The 19,474-nt window shown below is 43.3% G+C and overlaps 1 protein-coding gene across 1 annotated transcript in view; it reads left to right on the top strand.

Annotated features, from left to right (window-relative positions):
* The window catches only part of UBL3 (ubiquitin like 3), a 100,957-nt gene extending 85,690 nt beyond the window's left edge, over positions 1–15,267 (top strand). Inside the window, exons 3-5 of the mRNA XM_075265971.1 lie at positions 4,650–4,736; positions 6,115–6,192; positions 13,202–15,267. Of these exons, the coding sequence (XP_075122072.1) occupies positions 4,650–4,736; positions 6,115–6,192; positions 13,202–13,254 (218 nt within the window). The 3' untranslated portion in view covers positions 13,255–15,267. The remainder of the gene's footprint in view (positions 1–4,649; positions 4,737–6,114; positions 6,193–13,201) is intronic.
* Positions 15,268–19,474: the final 4,207 nt, after the last annotated feature.

Raw genomic sequence — 19,474 nt, 5'->3', positions numbered from 1 at the left:
TCCGCAGCTATACTGCCATGTAGTGCAGGGACTCCGCACCTTTCTGGGCAGAAAACTATTTCTATTGGCTGTTGGGCAGAGGGTCACTATGCAGAGTCCTGGCATTGAGCAGAGTGACTGAGCATGTGCGTCCACCAGCGCTCATCTTATTTGATGGACATGCACATTGTTGTACAAGCTGGCGCTATACTATGTCAATATTTGTCGCCATTTCTCACTAGGTTGCTTTCGAACAGCATGTACATGGCAAACATTGCTATTGTTATCGTCTGTACAGTAAATGTGATATTGGATGTTGGGACATTTCCTGTACTCGCGGTGAGGGTGTTCCTCTTATCGCCGCAGGGCTAGAACATTACTACTGTACATCAGAGATTGACACGTTACAAGAGATTGAGGAGCCAGTTAGACCGCTTCAGGAGCAAGGTGGATTCTTGTACAAAGGTGATGTGGCCAGCAGCAAATATGTGCCACCGTGGCTACCTGACATTGCCTTGTACTATTGTGGTATGATCACCAGCCACAGGGCGTAAGGGGGTTTACGTCAGGACCCCAATACAAGTATTTATCTAATGTATATGTCTCCCTTACAACAAATTATACGTAACAGACTGCAGTTGTGTGATAGTACAGCTAGGTCAGGAAGAGGTTTCAGCTTACAACATAAGCCCGCTGTATAATGGAAAGACTTGCTTGGCTACAAAAAATAAAAACCTGACATGGAAACGCAACTTTCCATCACAGCCTCCTGTCCCTCAACACGTGACCGTCTACCATTCTCTGCACTGCTACTTCTTTCTGCTGTATTGTACTACTTGTAGTTTAGCTTCCTCTCTGCTTTTGGGAAGAATATGCAAATATGTTCCCCAGGATGTAAATAGGGAAGCACTGCCTCAGTATACTGCCCTCTACTGGAAGCAGCTCCCTTCAACATCATACCCGACTTTTCAACAAGCCTTTAATTGCAATGATGTAGTTCTCCCTAGACTGTGTTGATGAGATCCAATCAGATCGAAACGGCGCCATCCACGGTTGGGATGATACTGACTTGGCAAAATCCTGCATCATTGCAAAGGCTTGTTGAAAAGTCGGGCATGATGTTCAAGGGAGCTTCTTCCAATAGAGGGCAGCATACTGAGGCAGCGCTTCCCTATTTACATCCTGGGAAACATATTTGCATATTCTTCCCACAATCCCCCACAGTGGAGTGAAAATGGCTTTATAAGACTCCACACACCTACATGGTTATCTCTGCTTTTGGTCAGACTACAGTTTACATTTTAGATTTTTCCTGCTTTCTCGGTCTCTGCGTCACTGCTAGAGACAATACCATCTCTGCCTTCAGAGGGAACAGTGTTATCTACCTTATATTCTCTTACATGAGTATACAGTGAAGGAGCTGCTTTGTAACCTTCATTAGTATTGTGTGACAGGCGTCTGTCCGAGCATCAGCAAGAACTGTGATGGGAGTTCATGCTGGAAACAGTGACCTATAGATCCCATAGATGAGTGTCACCAAAACCTGATTCACACTGTTCCTATGCAGCCACCCCATAATGTTTGTGAAAGTAGTGAACAGTTGAAACACCAGGTGTCCCATAAAGACTGGAATATCCCTGTAAAGGCAGTCTACCACCCCCCAGGCATGTTAATCTCCCCTTACCGTGTTATCGAGCACAATACACTATTAAACCACCTACCTTTCTTATGTATGTCAGTTTTGTAGATTTGGAGAAAAGCAACTTTGAAGTCTTATGGACGTTGGTGTACAGGGGGCGGGGCTTCAGTTCCCTGGAGCACTGCTCTTGGCTTCAGACCCCTACCATCACCTGCCTGTGTCCCACCCCTTGCAGTAAGAGTTGATCCTCCCACCACTATGATCTCAGCCATGCTACTTGAGCAGCAAGAGCAGTGCTCTGTGAGGTGAAGCCCCGCCCCCAGTGCACCTACTGCCTTATTTGCATAATAATCCAACGTTGTTTTTTCTCCAAATCTACAAAAGTGACATATATATAACTAAGGTAGGTTGTTTATCAGTGTAATGTGCCCTGTAAGACAGTGGTATGCTTGGGGTGGGGGGCGGTAGACCCCCTGTAAGCGGAGCATCTCGGGCCATGGTCTGCGCTGTTTTGCTGTGGATATTTCTGTTTATGAATGTGATAACTTCTAGCTTTGTTGTGATGGCTCCCGCTGGGCTCTGATTCTTACTTATCCCATGCCGCGCGGCGTTTCTGCTTAGCCGCGTTCTCGCTCCTGGGGCCGTTGTCAGGTTTACGACCTGCGTCTGATTTTTATACGTTTTGCAGATCGCTGGGACTTCTTCTCCCCTCCTGTTTTCTGCTTTCACCTTGGCTGTTTGGTATGGTTCAGACTGAGCGTCAGGCTGCTATGGGATAGCTGATGTCATCGATAAGGTCATGTGTGAAATAAGAAGCGTCTCGGATCTGAGCGGCATCCATAATTGTGTCGTGTATTACGGAGGGTCACTCACTCGTCCCATGGACTTGTATGACCTTTATTCTGCGAGTTGAACGTGGCGCATAAGTTGTCGCCGGCCTTTGAGATCACTGTTGCTATAATTCCCATGTGAAATTCTATCATTAAAGGGGGATTTCAGGATTAATAGATGATGACCTATCCGTTAGGTAGGTCATGAATTAAAGATCAGCATGGGTCTAACACCTGACCCCCAGCCGATCAGCAGAGTCTAGCATTTGTGTGAGTACTACAACACCAGACATTGTACAGCAGTTGTGCTTCGTATCACAAATCAGCCCACTCACTTGAATGGGACTGAGCTGCACTGACTAATGAACGCGACTACACATGGCCTGTGAAGAGGAGGTGGCCATTAGGGAACAAGGCAGCTGATCCTTCAGGGTTCGAGGTGTCTGACCTCCACAGATCTTCAGTTGATTCCCTGTTACAAGGATAGGTTATAATGAAACTGTCCCAGAAAATCCCTTTAAGCCTTGTTCATACTATTCACACTCATTGGTCTGGTTAGGCGGTCGTTCCCAATTGCTCAGCTGAGAATTGTTATTTCTGAGAAACTACATGGCAGGAGATGTGACAGGTTAAAGGGAGTCTGTCATCTCCCCGCTGATAAGTAATATGCCTTTGTTATGTATGTCACTGCTGACAGATCCTCTTTAAAGGGAACCTGTCACCGGGAACCTGAAATGTAATCCGCAGGCGGCATGTGATAGAGCAAATCGATCTATTCAATATAACCTGTCATTTATCCAGTGATATCTCTGCTCTTTCTATGCAGCAAAGACAACGAGGCGGAGCTATCAGTGATTGACATTTCCCCCTTCCCTGGACTGTGTATACAGACATGAATCTTTCCCCAAAAACCTATATATTAATCTGCCCTGTAACATGCTGTCTGCAGAATACACTACATTTTCCTGGTGACCGATTCCTCTTTAAAAGGATATCCCAATCACAGCAAGGTACCCCCTATCCTAAGTAGTCACTGTGTCATCTTTGGCAGTCCCATTACAATGAATGGAGTGGTGCACATTGTCCGATGAGCCTCCCCTAGTAGGGGTCGCAGTGGTCAGTCCTTTGGATAGGGGGTAGCTTGGTGTGCCTGGAATATCCCTTTAAGGTTTTCATATTGTATTCAGTTGTTTTCTTTTTCCATAACACAGGCATCCCACCTCTCCCAGAATCCTGAATGACATCGGCACGGTCATGTAGGATTGAGGGCGGGATGCTGGACCTATATATTCAGTATAAGGGTGCATGCACACTGAGTAACGCCGGGCGTGTATGAGAGCCGTACACGCCGGCATTACAGCAGACTGCCGAACACTTCCCATTCACTTCAATGGGAGCGCTCGTAACAGTGGCGTTTGCGAGCGCTCCCATTGAAGTGAATGGGAAGTGTTCGGCAGTCTGCCGTAATGCCGGCGTGTACGGCTCTCATACACGCCCGGCGTTACGTAGTGTGCATGCACCCTAAGGGTGCATTCACACTGAGTAAACGCTAGCTTATTTTGTAGAGTAAAATTACACTTGTAAATTTTGCTATCCCATTGACTTCAATGATATTTTTTTACAAGTGTAAAAATACGCCTGTAAAAAATACGCCTGTAAAAAATACGCCTGTAAAAATACGCCTGTAAAATGTCATTGAAGTCAATGGGATAGCAAAATTTACAAGTGTAATTTTACTCTACAAAATAAGCTAGCGTTTACTCAGTGTGAATGCACCCTTAGGGTGCATTCACACTGAGTAAACGCTAGCTTATTCTGAACGTAAAACACGTTCAGAATAAGCGGCGTCTAAAGCAGCTCCATTCATTTCTATGGGAGCGGGGATACGAGCGCTCCCCATTGAAATGAATGGGCTGCTTTTTTCCCCTATTGGTGTCAATGTGATACGCGCGTATGCCGGCTCCCATTGAAATGAATGGGATCTGCTTTGTACTCACTGATTCTGAACGTGCGTTATGTTCAGAATCAGCTCAGCGTATACTTAGTGTGAATGCACCCCTACAGCGCCCCTCGGCATACTTTCACTACCTCTGTGCCCTCTTACCTTAATAATCTTGTGGCAGTGACCCTCAGTCTTACCCGTTCCTGTATATCTATGTATAAGAGTCTGCGTTCTGATCACTGTGTCTTGTATTTTTCAGATTGGGAAGAGGAGCAGGTCAGCAGTCCGTGCATTCTCCGGCTCATTTATCAAGGACGGTTTCTCCACGGCAATGTGACTTTAGGAGGTACTGAGACACGGTTTTCATTAAAGCTTCATTAAAAGTTACTTTCCATATCTTACGGCCTTTATCATGAGATACTAAGCATTTTTTACCTTCCACAAGGACGTATAGTCAGCAGAAGCCTGATCATGGCCGTATTGCTTCACAACCATTTGTAGGAGGATGTGATGCAATGTTTGGCCCCCTACTGGATGTGATGTAACACTGCAGATATCACTGTGTGCACTCAGAGCTCTACAAGACATATGTCTCTTACTTTTCACCGTCTAGCCTGTAGCGCTGTCTAGGCTTTCTAGCGGAGGCTTCTTGCATGAAGATGCTTAGCGCAGTGATCACATTATCTATGCTCCAGGCCCTTGAAGTAGGTATCCACTTCTAAATGTAATCAGTTTTGTTTCGCATTGTTGGAAGTATACAGCACAAAACCTTCTGTTCTGTGTCAGCCACTCTGATGAAAACAATTCATTGTAATATTACCAAGGGTAATAGGCTTTTCCTTTCAGCCTGACAAACTTACTCTATGTCGTAGATTCACACAGTACAATGGCACCATCTTGTGGCTGCAGAGCCAATTGCAGGCTATGAATCACCATAGTAGAGAGTCCCTTTGCTTACGCTATGTTCACACTAGCTGTTCTGGCCCATTAGAGGACAAAGAGGCAGACCACTAAAACAGCCTTTATACACAGAGCCCAACACACCGCCATTGACTAATGGGGTTGGTCTGGGGTCATTTGAAAATTGAAACCAACAGAGGAAAAAGTTCTCTGAGCAGGTCCACTGATTCTTAGGTGCACATTGTAATGGAGTCTCCAACATAGTGAACATATCCTTGGTGGCCAGAACATCTAAAGCAGTTGATTAATATTATCTACGTTCCTTCATAATGTCTGTAGTAAATATAATATGGATTCCTCCTATTCACTGCATCATAGATAGTTGGAGAGCAGAGTATGAACTGTCACCCAGCACTGCACGAGTGGATCACATTATATATATATATATATATATATATATATATATATATATATATATATATATATATATATATATGTATATATATTTGTATGGTGAAGATGTCCTCTCCTGAAACTGTTTCCAGATGTTAAAGCAAGATCTACAAATCTAGTGTACATCGCTGACAGGCAACACAACTGTCTTATTAGCTCATTCACAGAGGGTTATATTTGTGCAGACAATACTTGCATTAAAAAAAAAAAAAATAGTATATTATAATATATATATATATATATATATATATATATATATATATATATATATATATATATATATGGTCACGTTTTGTATATTCTGACTATTTATTAGATTTTCTCCTTCTTCAGTTTGATACATTTGTTTTCTTTTTGTGTTGTTTTTGCAGCATTAAAACTTCCACTCGGCAAGACAACAGTGATGCACTTGGTTGCCAGAGAGACATTGCCAGAGCCAAATTCTCAAGGTATGTGTTCTTAGTGATGCCATGTTCACAATCTTTGTCTAGAATACATTCAGGCTGTATCATTCAGAATAAATCCTTCCAAATTGCTGTTCAGACAAACGGCTGGAACAGAGGCCTGGTCAGGTCTAAACTAGCAGCATTACGGGAGAGTCTGCAATAAGACCTATGTGAGTGCCCAAGAAGGCTGTGTTGTAGATACCTGGCGTAGGGCACCAGGGAGTAACAATGGGTGGTGTGTATGTAATAGTCACACCTAGGTCTTGGTGCCTGCACACAATGTGCAGATAACGCACCATTTCCTATAATAGTGCTCACTATGTTTTAGCCCTATGTTGTACTCTTCGTGTGGTGGCAGTAGCTGTACCTGCTATTAGGTCATCTTATAATAGACTTGGTTTTAAGTATTGAAATGGATATTCAGGATTAGAAAACCTGTCCTGCTTTCTTTCAGCGTTCTACTTCCCCTTAGGCAGCGATATAATGGTTTTATTGATCACACAGCCATGATCTCTGACCCATTCAGATGAATGAGACTGAGTTTCAGCATGGCCTTGTGACCAACCACTGCCCAAGAGGAAGTAAAGCTGTGTCTGAAAAAAGCAGCCATGTTTTCTAATCCTAAATATCTCATTTAAAACAGATTTTCAAGTTCATGATATTAATAACCAATCCCTTAGTCATTGGTGTGACTCTTAGCACCCCACTGCGGCCACGTCATTGTTCACAGAGCATGTACACCGGCACGCCATCGACAGGGATACCACAGTGCGGTCACATGAATGGGACAGTACCCTACATTACCAAGTATATATTGAATCCTTTTACCGTTAACTGGCTGAATATTAGATGACACCAGTAATGAATCCTGGCCCCGGTAATAGGAATGATGTGTACTATGGGTTTCCTGTATAATCCTTGGTGTAATCTGAGGGTCCGGCTGACTGTGAAGTGGCACAGACCCTGTGTCCCCAGATTCCAGGTTTGCATTATAGACTTACACTCACCGGCCACTTTATTAGGTAAACCTGTCCAACTGCTCGTTAACACTTAATTTCTAATCAGCCAATCACATGGCGGCAACTCAGTGCATTTAGGCATGTAGACATGGTCAAGACAATCTCCTGCAGTTCAAACCGAGCATCAGTATGGGGAAGAAAGGTGATTTGAGTGCCTTTGAACGTGGCATGGTTGTTGGTGCCAGAAGGGCTGGTCTGAGTATTTCAGAAACTGCTGATCTACTGGGATTTTCACGCACAACCATCTCTAGGGTTTACAGAGAATGGTCCGAAAAAGAAAAAACATCCAGTGAGTGGCAGTTCTGTGGGCGGAAATGCGTTGTTGATGCCAGAGGTCAGAGGAGAATGGCCAGACTGGTTCGAGCTGATGGAAAGGCAACAGTGACTCAAATAGCCACCTGTTACAACCAAGGTAGCCAGAAGAGCATCTCTGAACGCACAGTACGTCGAACTTTGAGGCAGATGGGCTACAGCAGCAGAAGACCACACCGGGTGCCACTCCTTTCAGCTAAGAACAGGAAACTGAGGCTACAATTTGCACAAGCTCATCGAAATTGGACAATTGAAGATTGGAAAAATGTTGCCTGGTCTGATGAGTCTCGATTTCTGCTGCGACATTCGGATGGTAGGGTCAGAATTTGGCGTCAACAACATGAAAGCATGGATCCATCCTGCCTTGTATCAACGGTTCAGGCTGGTGCTGGTGGTGTCATGGTGTGGGGAATATTTTCTTGGCACTCTTTGGGCCCCTTGGTACCAATTGAGCATCGTTGCAACGCCAAAGCCTACCTGAGTATTGTTGCTGACCATGTCCATCCCTTTATGACCACAATGTACCCAACATCTGATGGCTACTTTCAGCAGGATAATGCAATGCCATGTCATAAAGCTGGAATCATCTCAGACTGGTTTCTTGAACATGACAATGAGTTCACTGTACTCCAATGGCCTCCACAGTCACCAGATCTCAATCCAATAGAGCATCTTTGGGATGTGGTGGAACGGGAGATTCGCATCATGGATGTGCAGCCGACAAATCTGCGGCAACTGTGTGATGCCATCATGTCAATATGGACCAAAATCTCTGAGGAATGCTTCCAGCACCTTGTTGAATCTATGCCACGAAGAATTGAGGCAGTTCTGAAGGCAAAAGGGGGTCCAACCCGTTACTAGCATGGTGTACCTAATAAAGTGGCCGGTGAGTGTATATTACAATGTTTTTCTTCATTATCTGGAGTAACGTCAGGTATGTGGTGAGAACTGAAGCCAGAAGATGGTCAGATTGTAAATGAGAGCAATAATTCTTAGCACGGCCTGGCACTCCAGTGATGGGACAATGGCTTCACTATAGTACAACACTAGGCTATTGTCTGTATATCTCATGTATCACATGCTTGGAGCTGGGATCTCCCTAACAAAGGCTGGATCACATCACAGAATGCAGAGGGGAGCCAGAGGGGAAATTTCAGGCTCCCTTTTATAATAATAGGACATTGACCATCAAGAGCAGGGCGGCTCACCGTAGGAGGACACTTGTCACATGCCAGCGTGAAAGAGCATCAGTGTCCTGCAAGTGGCTGCTCACACCTGGGAAGTGGTGGAAGCCTATGGCCACGTTTAGGGCTAGTTCACACGTGAACTGCCCGCGCGGGTTTTGACACAGAGAGAGACGCGGCGAGCCGCGTCTCTCTCTTGTCAAAACCCGCCCGCCGCGACAATCGCTGTCGCGGCTTAACCCTCTGCTGTCGGCTCAAATGAATGAGCCGACATAGGAGGGAGCTGCGGGGGGCGGAAGCCGCGCGACTGAGACAGCGCGGCTTCCGCCTGAAGAAAGGACATGTCCTTTCTTTTCTCCGCTAGCAGCCGCTCGCCGCTAGCGGAGAACAGAAGCCCGGCGGTCTCCATAGACCACCATTATAAGGGGAGGTTTTGGACGCGAATTCCGCTGTCAAAAACCTCCCCTTATACTCACGTGTGAACTAGCCCTTACACAGAATTGGCGCAGTTACATATCTAAAGGGATTATTCAGATTTTTAAAATTGATAGGTCATCAATTTTAGATCGGTGAGGGTCCAGCTACTGAGACCCCTGTATAAGGGCATGAGGGTTAAAACGCTGGGTAACCCCTTCTAAACAGTAGTAGTTCTTGGGTGCCGCCATATTGATTGAGAGCATCATCCGGGGCGGTGATTGGTCCTCATGGCGGCCAGGAGCCTACTGTCAAGGCACTCTTTAAAAAGAAAAATTTAAAAGCTAAAAAAATAAAAATTGTATAAAAATAATATATATATATATATATATATATATATATATATATATATATAAACCATAAAATTAATGTGTAAGCACATCGAATATCTCTGCATCTGAAAATACCAAAACTAAATATTTAACCCGCTTAAGCAGGAAAATCACTGCATCACTGTTTTTTGTTTTTTGAGTTTTTTTCCTCACAGCTTTACGTCACAAAAAAAGTGATCAAAATGTTAGACACTCCCTAAAATGGAATAAATAAAAACTACAATTTGCTCCGCAAAAAAACAAACCTTACACTGGTGCACAGAAATATAATCATTATTAGTGTCAGAATATGGCAGCCTAAAGAAAATTTAGTTAATTTTTTTTTTTTTTTTTGTAAATGTATTAAAACATAACCAAAACTACAGAAATGTAGTATTGCTGTGGTCACACCGGTCTGCAGAATATAGGTAATCTCTAGCAGCTCCAGACTGTTCATGTACAATGGACACACAATGAAATGAGGTATATACTGTATATACTCCCCAGCATCAAGTGTGCGTGCACCCAGGGCTGCTTCAATGAACCAAGGACTCCTCTCTGGCTGAATGGGGTCTCCAAGTTTTGGGCCCTAACCCCCAGCCCCATAAGGACATGGCAGGTTCCCTTTAAGGAGGGCTCATGAGCTCAGTAACTGGGAAGTATTAGGGAATATACAGGATGAGCTGAGGACTTTATCATTGAAGATGTGATAATACAATATGAGAACATGGCGTGAAATTTTCTCAGCGGTGCACGCTTGATGGATTTGTAATTGTGAGCTGAAAGGTCAGTGTCTGGCTATAGAGAGCTCTCATTTGCATTCGCTTTCTGCTGACATTGTGATGGGGCTGTTGAATACTTAGAAAGACACTTCTAGGACACAACACTATGGAAGTACAGAGGACTAAATGGCCAAGATAGCAGAGTCTGCCCTGTCTGCAAGTGTCTGTCTGGAACACCAACCAAGCAGAAATTCAGAAATATTGTTAAAATATGTCTGTCGGCTTAAAGGGGTTGTCTTTAGGTTTTGTGGCCTATCCTTAGGATAGGAAATAATTATCTTATGCATTTGGGTCCAACAGATGGGCCCCGCACCAATGTATAGGGCCACATCTTAAGCCTGTACTATACACAATATAGGGGGAGGAGGTGGAAGCAGATAGCTGCGGTCCTTGTGTAGTAGCTGGCATTGGTGTTACAGCTCCGTTCACTTTGAAGTTGATCAGAGCCGGACTGCAGTACTAGAGCCTGGACACTATACAGGGAATGGAGCTACTGCTTCCAACCCCATGTTGTGTACAGTACGGGTGTTACAAGTGGCCCCATACCTTTTTGTTATGAGTGCACAGACTAAGTTACAACAGGACTATTTGGAACAGTAACTACCGGTTGACGAGGACATATGGGTGGATGGTACTGACAGACATTTTATAAGGTGCTAGTTAAAGGGATTCTATCATTGGATACCCTTTTTTTATCTATCTTTTTTTATCTAGCCTTAAGAAAGGCTATTCTTCTCCTACCTTTAGATGTCTTCTTCGTGCCGCCGTTCCGTAGAAATCCGGGTTTTCTTCGGTATGCAAATGAGTTCTCTCGCAGCACTGGGGGCAGTCCTCAGCGCTCAAACAGCACTCTCCAGCACCGCCTCCATCTTCTTCAGGAATGCCCTCTCCCTGTGATCAACACTGTAGGGATTGTAGGGTTATAGGTTGGACTTGATGGACTAATGTCTTTATCCAACCTCATCTACTATGTAACTATATGTAATTTCACCCACACCTATATTCATACTGGAGATAAGCTGCCTCTATAGGTGTATGGCTGCAGCTTTTCCCTCCACTATTGGTCATCTATAAGTGGTCCTAGTGTGCTGCAGTCTGTCCACATGGTCTACTACAGACGTACACACAGCCATACAAATCTGTGACCCCCCTCTGAGACGCCGTGAGTGTGATTTGTGTTCTCCTTATGTCACCCCTGCCTGGCCTGCAGTCTCCTCTCCCTTCCTACATATGAGCCTCATTTTCTGCCTCATTATCTCTCGTTTATTTGATTATTCCTAATATTTAATATTCCGTTTTCTATAACATTCTCGTCTGATAAGTAAGTTGACATTTCGCCAGCATTAAGTTACTGGCACGATTCCCTGCGTGTAACGTCTAATTTACTTGCTGAACTTTAACAAGGCATTTTGCTAAAAGGGCAGCCCCTTCACGGAGTAATGACAGGGCCCTCACATGGTCAAAATACACTGTCACAGTCACCGCCGGCTGCTCCTCGCATGTATTTATTTTCTAAATTTCTCAGATTTTAAATTATTTTCTAGGAGATGTTGACAGGAGATTGAAGAAACAGATCAATCCTGGGAGCTCCATATTAGAGCGACCTAATCGATGTCTACAGTAGAAATTGCACATTTAAAGGGAGCCGGTCAGGTCTAAGATACCTACCAAACCAATAGTAATGCTGTGCAGGGGCCTCTAATAGAAGCAGAATCCTATCTATATGGCCACAGACCAATGAAGCAATGCCGTACTTAATACTCTTCAAGGCCTAACCTCTTTTAAAGCCTATCTAGCTTTTCATTAAAGGGGCTCTATCAGCAAATTCATGCTGATAGAGCCCCACATATGCGTGAATAGCCTTTAAAAAGGCTATTCAGGCACCGTAAATGTTATATTAAACTCTCTCCCCCCCCCCCCCCCCGTTTAAAAATAAAACCCTAAAAAAGAATGTGATCTACTTACGGATCGTGCACGCTGGGCGGGCATTCAGGGTGTGTCTTCATCCACGCCTCTTCTTCCTCCGATATCCTCCGGTCCCGTCTTCCTCCGGCGCTCGCTTGCGGACACTGACATAAAAAAAATGGCCTGGGCGCCTGCGCAGTAGCCGTAGTAGAAGCCACATGCTACTGCGCAGGCGCTCAGGCCATTTTTTTTATATCAGTGTCCGCTTGCGAGCGCCGGGGGAGAACGGGACCTGAGGACATCGGAGGAAGAAGAGGCGGGGATAAAGATGAAGACACACCCTGAATGCCCGCCCTGCGTGCACGATCCGTAAGTAGATAACATTCTTATTTAGGGTTTTATTTTTAAACGGGGGTGGGGGGGATTTTAGTTTAATATAACATTTACGGTGCCTGAATAGCCTTTTTAAAGGCTATTCACTCATATGTGGGGCTCTATCAGCATGAATTTGCTGATAGAGCCCCTTTAATGAATAGAACAGGTTAAAATATGAAACTTTGTCTTATATCTTATTTTCAGGCAGTTACTTTCTACTTATTAGTCTATGAAGAGGGGAGGGGGATAGTAGAGACACCCTGTATGATTGCTGCTGCTACTACTATGCTCTGCTACACTTCTAACGCTGTTAAGTTTGTAGATAAGAGGCTTACTAGTGCACAGAATGAGGCAATAAATCAATTAATCAGTCAGCAGGGAAATTCACCCTTCCCTGCTCCATAGACTTCTATGCTAGAGGCGAATATAATGTAACTAAGCAGTCAGATTGAAGATAAGGAGCAAAACAGATTAATAAATGAAGGAAACAAATTTCCTGAGCAGGATATATGACAAAGTTTCTCATTTTCACCGGTACCATTCATTTATCCAGAGTTGTTTAGAACTAGAGGGACACTTTGTACATTGCTTTTTGTCCTCTATGGCCGCGGTCTGACCCTCACAACACATATTTTTCTTTTCCTTTGCAGGTCAAAGAAACCGCGAGAAGACCGGAGAGAGCAATTGCTGTGTAATTCTGTAAATGACGATGTGTCTGCAAAGTGTGATGTAATATAGTCTTTGTCTATCATGCTGCTGGAATAGAGGAGACCCATTGCTTCAGAGAACCTTAGATCAACACCCTGTCATAATCTCCACAGAAGTGATATATTACATGAACACTCATAGATTTCTCTTCATTGCAAGAGACCCGAGGACATTCTCATACTGATTTCAGTTTATTTTTGTTTATCTTGCAGAGTAACTTTGTAGTATGTTATAGTATATCCATTTTTAATGCATTCAGTCTCCAGGGGTTAAAAAAACAAACAAAAAAAAAACAACCAAGTCAATCTGTTCTCTTCTACAACAATACTCATTCTTGCTGCAGCATACAGAATCCAGATGACTGATTCCAGGCCGTCTATACGCAGATTGCACTAAGATCCGGTCGCCGACCTAGACCTCAACAACAGATAGCTGTAGCCATACTTGATACTACAATCTACAAGACGAGTTCTACACTGGAAATCAAGACGTGGAATCGGACGGAAATCAAAAGTATTAGAGAAGTGACTCCTACCTAAGGTAGTAACGGGAGAACCGGCCATACGGTTCATACGCGAGGAACAAAGCTTAAATGTGCCTGTAATCTGAAAGCACTCTGCAGAGGGCGCTGGAGAGTCATTGTTAATGTACTATTGGTGCACTCTTATCTCAAGCATACCGTTGCATGCATGCTCATACCAAGCATACGAGAGGAGTGCCTTTCCTAGCCTTAATATGGGAGGGTTAATTTTTCCTGTAGTCCATAAGCCTTTCTTATTATCGTGCAGAGATATTAGCAGACGTCATTTATTAATCAACTTTGTGTTTTAATATCAAAAAAAACGTGGATGTTTTCAGTGAAGAAATTTAAAAAACAACCCGAAACGCTCATCCATAACCGGTAAGCGACTCTCTCTCCAACGACAACAGATCTCAACCATAGTACTAGTTTTATTAATATATATATATATATTTTTTTTGTTGGTTTTTCGTTTCTTTACGTAAACTTGCATTTATACTAGTGCTTGCGAGGATATTAAGACTCCGACAAAAAAATAAAAAATAAAAAAGGCGCCATTTTGTCATTTCATACGGATAATTTAAAGACATACTATAACGAATTTGCACAGCACTAAAGCATGAAGCTATATTTCATTTAATTAATAATAAAAAAAAATTAAAAAAAATAAATAAAAAAAACCTGTAAAGATATATAAACATTTTTTTTATATTTTTTTCCACTAGGGAGGAAAAAGTCTTCCTGGTCGAAATTACAAATATGTGTAGGATATATTTAATTTAAAAAAAAATTATAAAATGCATTATTATAGAATCTAACAATAGATTGGCATAGCGTCATAGAACAATATAACTATACATTGCTTTTGCCTTCGGATCACAGGTTGACCTGGCGTTCTGTATCCAGTACCCCCCCAAAAAAACAGATGTCCCATGTACCGTAATAATTTTGTGCCCCCCCCCCTCCCTCCCGCCGCCAAACATTCGGCATCATTTTAACGTACTCAGATGATTTTTATTTCATTCGGTTATTATAGCCTCGACACGATGCTTTATACGCGTTTGGTCTTAAAAATCGTTCATTCTGACTTCGATTTGTAAAGAGTGGTAAAAAAAATTAAAAAATAAGACAAAAAAATATAACACTTGTATATAGCACTAATTTTTTTTTTCTTTTCTTCCCGCGACCTGTACTGATATAGATTATTCTGTAACTAAATAAAAATAATATTGTAGTGCTTTTTTTTTTTTTTTTTTTTTTTTCCCTTCGTTGGTTGTCTGGTGGTTCTGATCGGGACTGTAATTGCTTTCAATTTTTTGATAAAAACTGGAAAAAAAATAATATGAAAATTTAAATCAATGCAATTTTTTTTTGTTTTGTTTTGTTTCTGCAAATTAATCCCACTGATTACTTTTGTAATCCCATTGATAGTGAATTGTATGAGATTTTCCTGTATAGCTATATAATAAAGTAAATTGTCACAACGTTGTGACGTCTGGCGTTGACTTCGGGGGCGCAAACAAATATGTTTTACGGTGAGGAAGGAGAGATTTATGCAGAAATTCTGGGAATAGTTTGCAATTTAAATACTGAACAGTGTAAAATGTGGAGGAGATGAATGTATAATTAATATCCACACAAATATTTCAGATTTATTTATTTTTTTCACATCTGTGGCGGTTGTACGAAATATTCCGTGATTATTTATTCCTTTTATTGCAGTTCTGTATGACAGGATAGGTTAGAAGTGTCTTATAGGTAAGGCAAGGAGAGAAAGGTACTGCAGCCTAAATGGAGACTTAAGGGCTAGTTCACACTGGGCTTTTTGGGCCGGATATTGACTCAGAATCCGGCTCAAAAAACCACCTCCCATTGAAGTCAATGGGAGTCGGTCATTTCCTTTTTCCGCGACATGCCCTTTCTTCAGGCGTATTCTGCCGCTGATTCAGCCGCGGCGTCCACCTCGCGACACCTCCCTCCATACTAGGCCCATTCATTTGGGCCTAATCCAGAGCGGAGTGACGCGACTCCCAGTCGTGGCTAGCTGTTTTTTGGACCGAAATCTGAGGCGGCTTCCGCATTAATTTCTAGTTAAAAAAACTCACGTGTGAACTAACCCTTAGGCCCAGTTCACATCTGCATTTGGCCCATTCCATTTCCCTCTCCGCATGAAAAATGCAGAGAGAAGTCCTGCAAGCAGCGCTTTTCTCTCCACATTTTTTGTGTGGAAACCACGCAGACTCCATTATAGTCTATGGGGTCCGCGGGTTTCCGAAGGTAAACATTTTTTTGATATGCAGATTAGGTTTCTGTTTGGGTCCCCAAGCGGGCTCCCCAAATGGAAACCCATGTCGATATGTGAACCTGGCCTTAGTCACACGTGCATGTTCACCCCTCTTTTCTATTTGTGGTGGATACATTCTTCACTCTTGATAGAATGGAGGTTACATCCATAGGCCTGAAAGGATGAAGTCAGGTATGTACATGGCCACAGAATGTGTTGGTGCCTTACACTATTCTGCGCATCAGTGGCGTAATTAGGAATGGCGGAGCCCCATGGCAAACTTTTGACAAGGGACCCCTCCCCAACCCCCCTCTCCCCATTCCTGCATGCTCTATTATGCCCCATCATCGCCCTGCACATAGTATTATGCCCAATAGTGTCCCCTGCACACAGTATTATGCCCCATAGTGGCCCCTACACACTGTATTATGCCCGATAGTGGCCCCTTCACTCAGTATTATGTCCCACTGTGGACACCCATGAACAAATATTATACTCTGGGGTCTTTTCAGACCCCAGAGTATAATAATCGGAGACAGAGAGGGGAAACCAAAATAAATCACTGTTACTTACCTCTCCCTGGCTCTGCTGCACTCCTTGGTGGTGTCAGCCATCTTCAATGACGTCCAGGATGTCACATGACCGGGGCTGCAGGCTCCGGTCATTTGACGTCAGGAACATCACAGTAGTAGGCCTGAAGCCTGTCTGGAGCCCAGAGAGGTAAGTAACAGTGTTTTTTTTATGTTCCCTTACCTCTCCTGGGCCTCTCATTATACTCGGGGGTCTTTTCAGCCCCCCCAAGTATAATAATAGTGTTTGTGGGGCCCGCGGCGTCACTTACCGATCCCAGCTCCTGCCAGGATCAGTAAGTAAATAGGGCCCGTTACCGGCTGAAGTTACTCCAGCTGGTAACGGCCTATTAAGGAAAAACAAATGCAACAGTAGCTGCTGTCACCGCGTCCCTAATGTCCCGGGCCCTGTGGCAGCCGCTACGCCGGTAGTTACGCCCCTGCTGAGGATCTTATACACCAACACCCACTGCTCTGCATCCTTCAATAGATGCCGCTTTACTGATTCCAGCATAGTTGGAAGTTTTTCTTGACCTTCACCATTCCTGAGCAATCATTTCTATCAGTTTTAGCACTATTCTGCTGTCAGGTGGGTGGTTCCTTCCTTTCATCTCCCGCCCACTTGACAGTAGATAACATAATTGTGTTGAAATGAACAGAAGGGGTTTTCTTAGGAAAGGTGAGGGCTAGAGAAACAATTCCAACTTCCCTAAAATCATTGGAGCGGTGCCTACTGAAGGTTTGCAACTATTTGTCGGAGGTGGTGAAAGGTCCTCTTTAAAAGGGCATCTGTAGTTGAATTTTGTTTATAATATTTTCAGATGTATCCTGTTAAAAACAAATGTCTCTCTTGCCATTTACTGTATAAGACGTTTCCTTCACCTTATGCATGATAATTCTAGTATGTGTAACTGGTATGAAAGATGAAATCCTATCACATAGAACTGCAGTGTGTGCGCTGAACATCTCTTCCGGTAAGTACTTTATTGGACTATCTCACGCCAAAATCTAATAGAGAGCAGCACTGCCCAGGAGTACTGTGATAAATCCTAGTTATAATGGGCTACATACTCTGCTGCTACTAAAGTCTATGTACTAACTAGAGGAGGGGTCTGCTCACAGGTCATAGAGGAGCTGATGGTCATAGTATTGGCATAGAACATGAGGAGTCCTCAGAGGACACTGACCAAAACTCCCTGAAATGGGCAGAGATCTGTGGGTAAGGGTGCAGGAAAATATTATAGCAGTTAGAGCCTGCATATATGGAAAACTGTATAGTTAAAGGGGTTGTCCACTTTCAGAGCAATTTTGAAAGACAAATGTTATTTTTTATATTATAAAAACTTGTATAACTTTCCAATGTAGTTTCTGTATCTATTCCTGACGGTTTTCTACATCTCTGCTGTCAGTGGATAAAAATCAGTCCATGGTCATGTGATATACAGTCCATGGTCATGTGATGTACAGTCCATGGCCATGTGATATACAGTCCATGGTCATGTGATGGACACACAGGTGACAGCTCACTACCAGACAGATGTCTGATTACTGTACTGTGGCAGTAATGAGCTGTTTACCTGTGTCCATCACATGACTATGGACTATATATCACATGGCCATGGACTGTATATCACATGACCATGGACTGTACATCACATGACCATGGACTGTATATCACATGACCATGGACTGTATATCACATGACCATGGACTGTACATCACATGACCAGGGACTGTATATCACATGACCAGGGACTGTATATCACATGACCATGGACTGATTTTTCTCCACTAGGAATAAGCAGAGTGAATGACAGTAAGCAGAGATCTTTGAAATCCATGAGAAATTGATATGAAAATAAATTGAAAAATTGTATAACACTTCATAATACAAACAGTAATTTGTCTCTCAATATCCGTCTGATATTGGACAACCCCTTTAACACTGTGGTCATATATACCGATATTACTCAAATATGCACACAACAGCTACAGATATGTGTAGGGCCTGAAGCATAAAAATATAAGGAGAGCCTTAGAGAACTGTATAACTGTGAGGAAAGGGGGAAATGGGCGGACATGACCGAAACCTAAATCTACTACGGGTATAAATAAGGTTGGGGGGGGGGAAGGTTTTAATTAAAAATAAACACAAGACCAAGGGGCACAATGTGAAATTATACAGGTTGGAGGGAGGGGGGATGAGAAACGATATCAGGAAATAGTTCATAGTCATAGTGGTTGAGGCTCGGAACAAAATTTCATCAGATGTGGTTGAGAAATCTGCGGTAAGTGAATTTCTTCATGTCTTGGATCAACATATGAAAAGTGTTAACCTTCAGTTTTTGTCTGGAGATCAAATTATTGTTATACCTTTGGATGCTGGACTCAGGGTAGACCCACTTCTTGTGCTGTTGAATATAGCCCCACCTTCCCTTGTGGACTGTGACCCCCTACAATGTTACAGGAACCCCCCCCCCCCCCCCATACTGTCTTCTATCCTAATCACTAGCAGAGATGGAGGGAGTCCTAGCATCACAGAGAGCTATACTACTAGGAGTAACTCTTCCTATATAGTGGCCACATTGTGCAAAAATACACCAGTGTCTAGTCAGAACCCCAGTAGTAAATCTGAGTCTCTATGACCACGGGGTGCCGTGGACTTTGCAGATGTGTCTTGTTAGGTTGTGTTTTCACTGTGTCAAAACTGTGCCCGCCCTCCAGCTTCTATACAATGGCCATTGGGCATGGTGGCTAGGCGGTATTTTGGCCAAGTGCAGTTTATGGACCCTGGAGACCCAGCCCAAGCTTCCATATAGGATGTCTTATCCTTCTGCCATCA

This window comes from Leptodactylus fuscus, chromosome 2 (assembly GCF_031893055.1).
Source record: "Leptodactylus fuscus isolate aLepFus1 chromosome 2, aLepFus1.hap2, whole genome shotgun sequence".
Taxonomy (NCBI): domain Eukaryota; kingdom Metazoa; phylum Chordata; class Amphibia; order Anura; family Leptodactylidae; genus Leptodactylus; species Leptodactylus fuscus.
The sequence above is the reverse complement of the archived record's forward strand: the minus strand, read 5'-3'. Positions and strand labels throughout refer to the sequence as shown.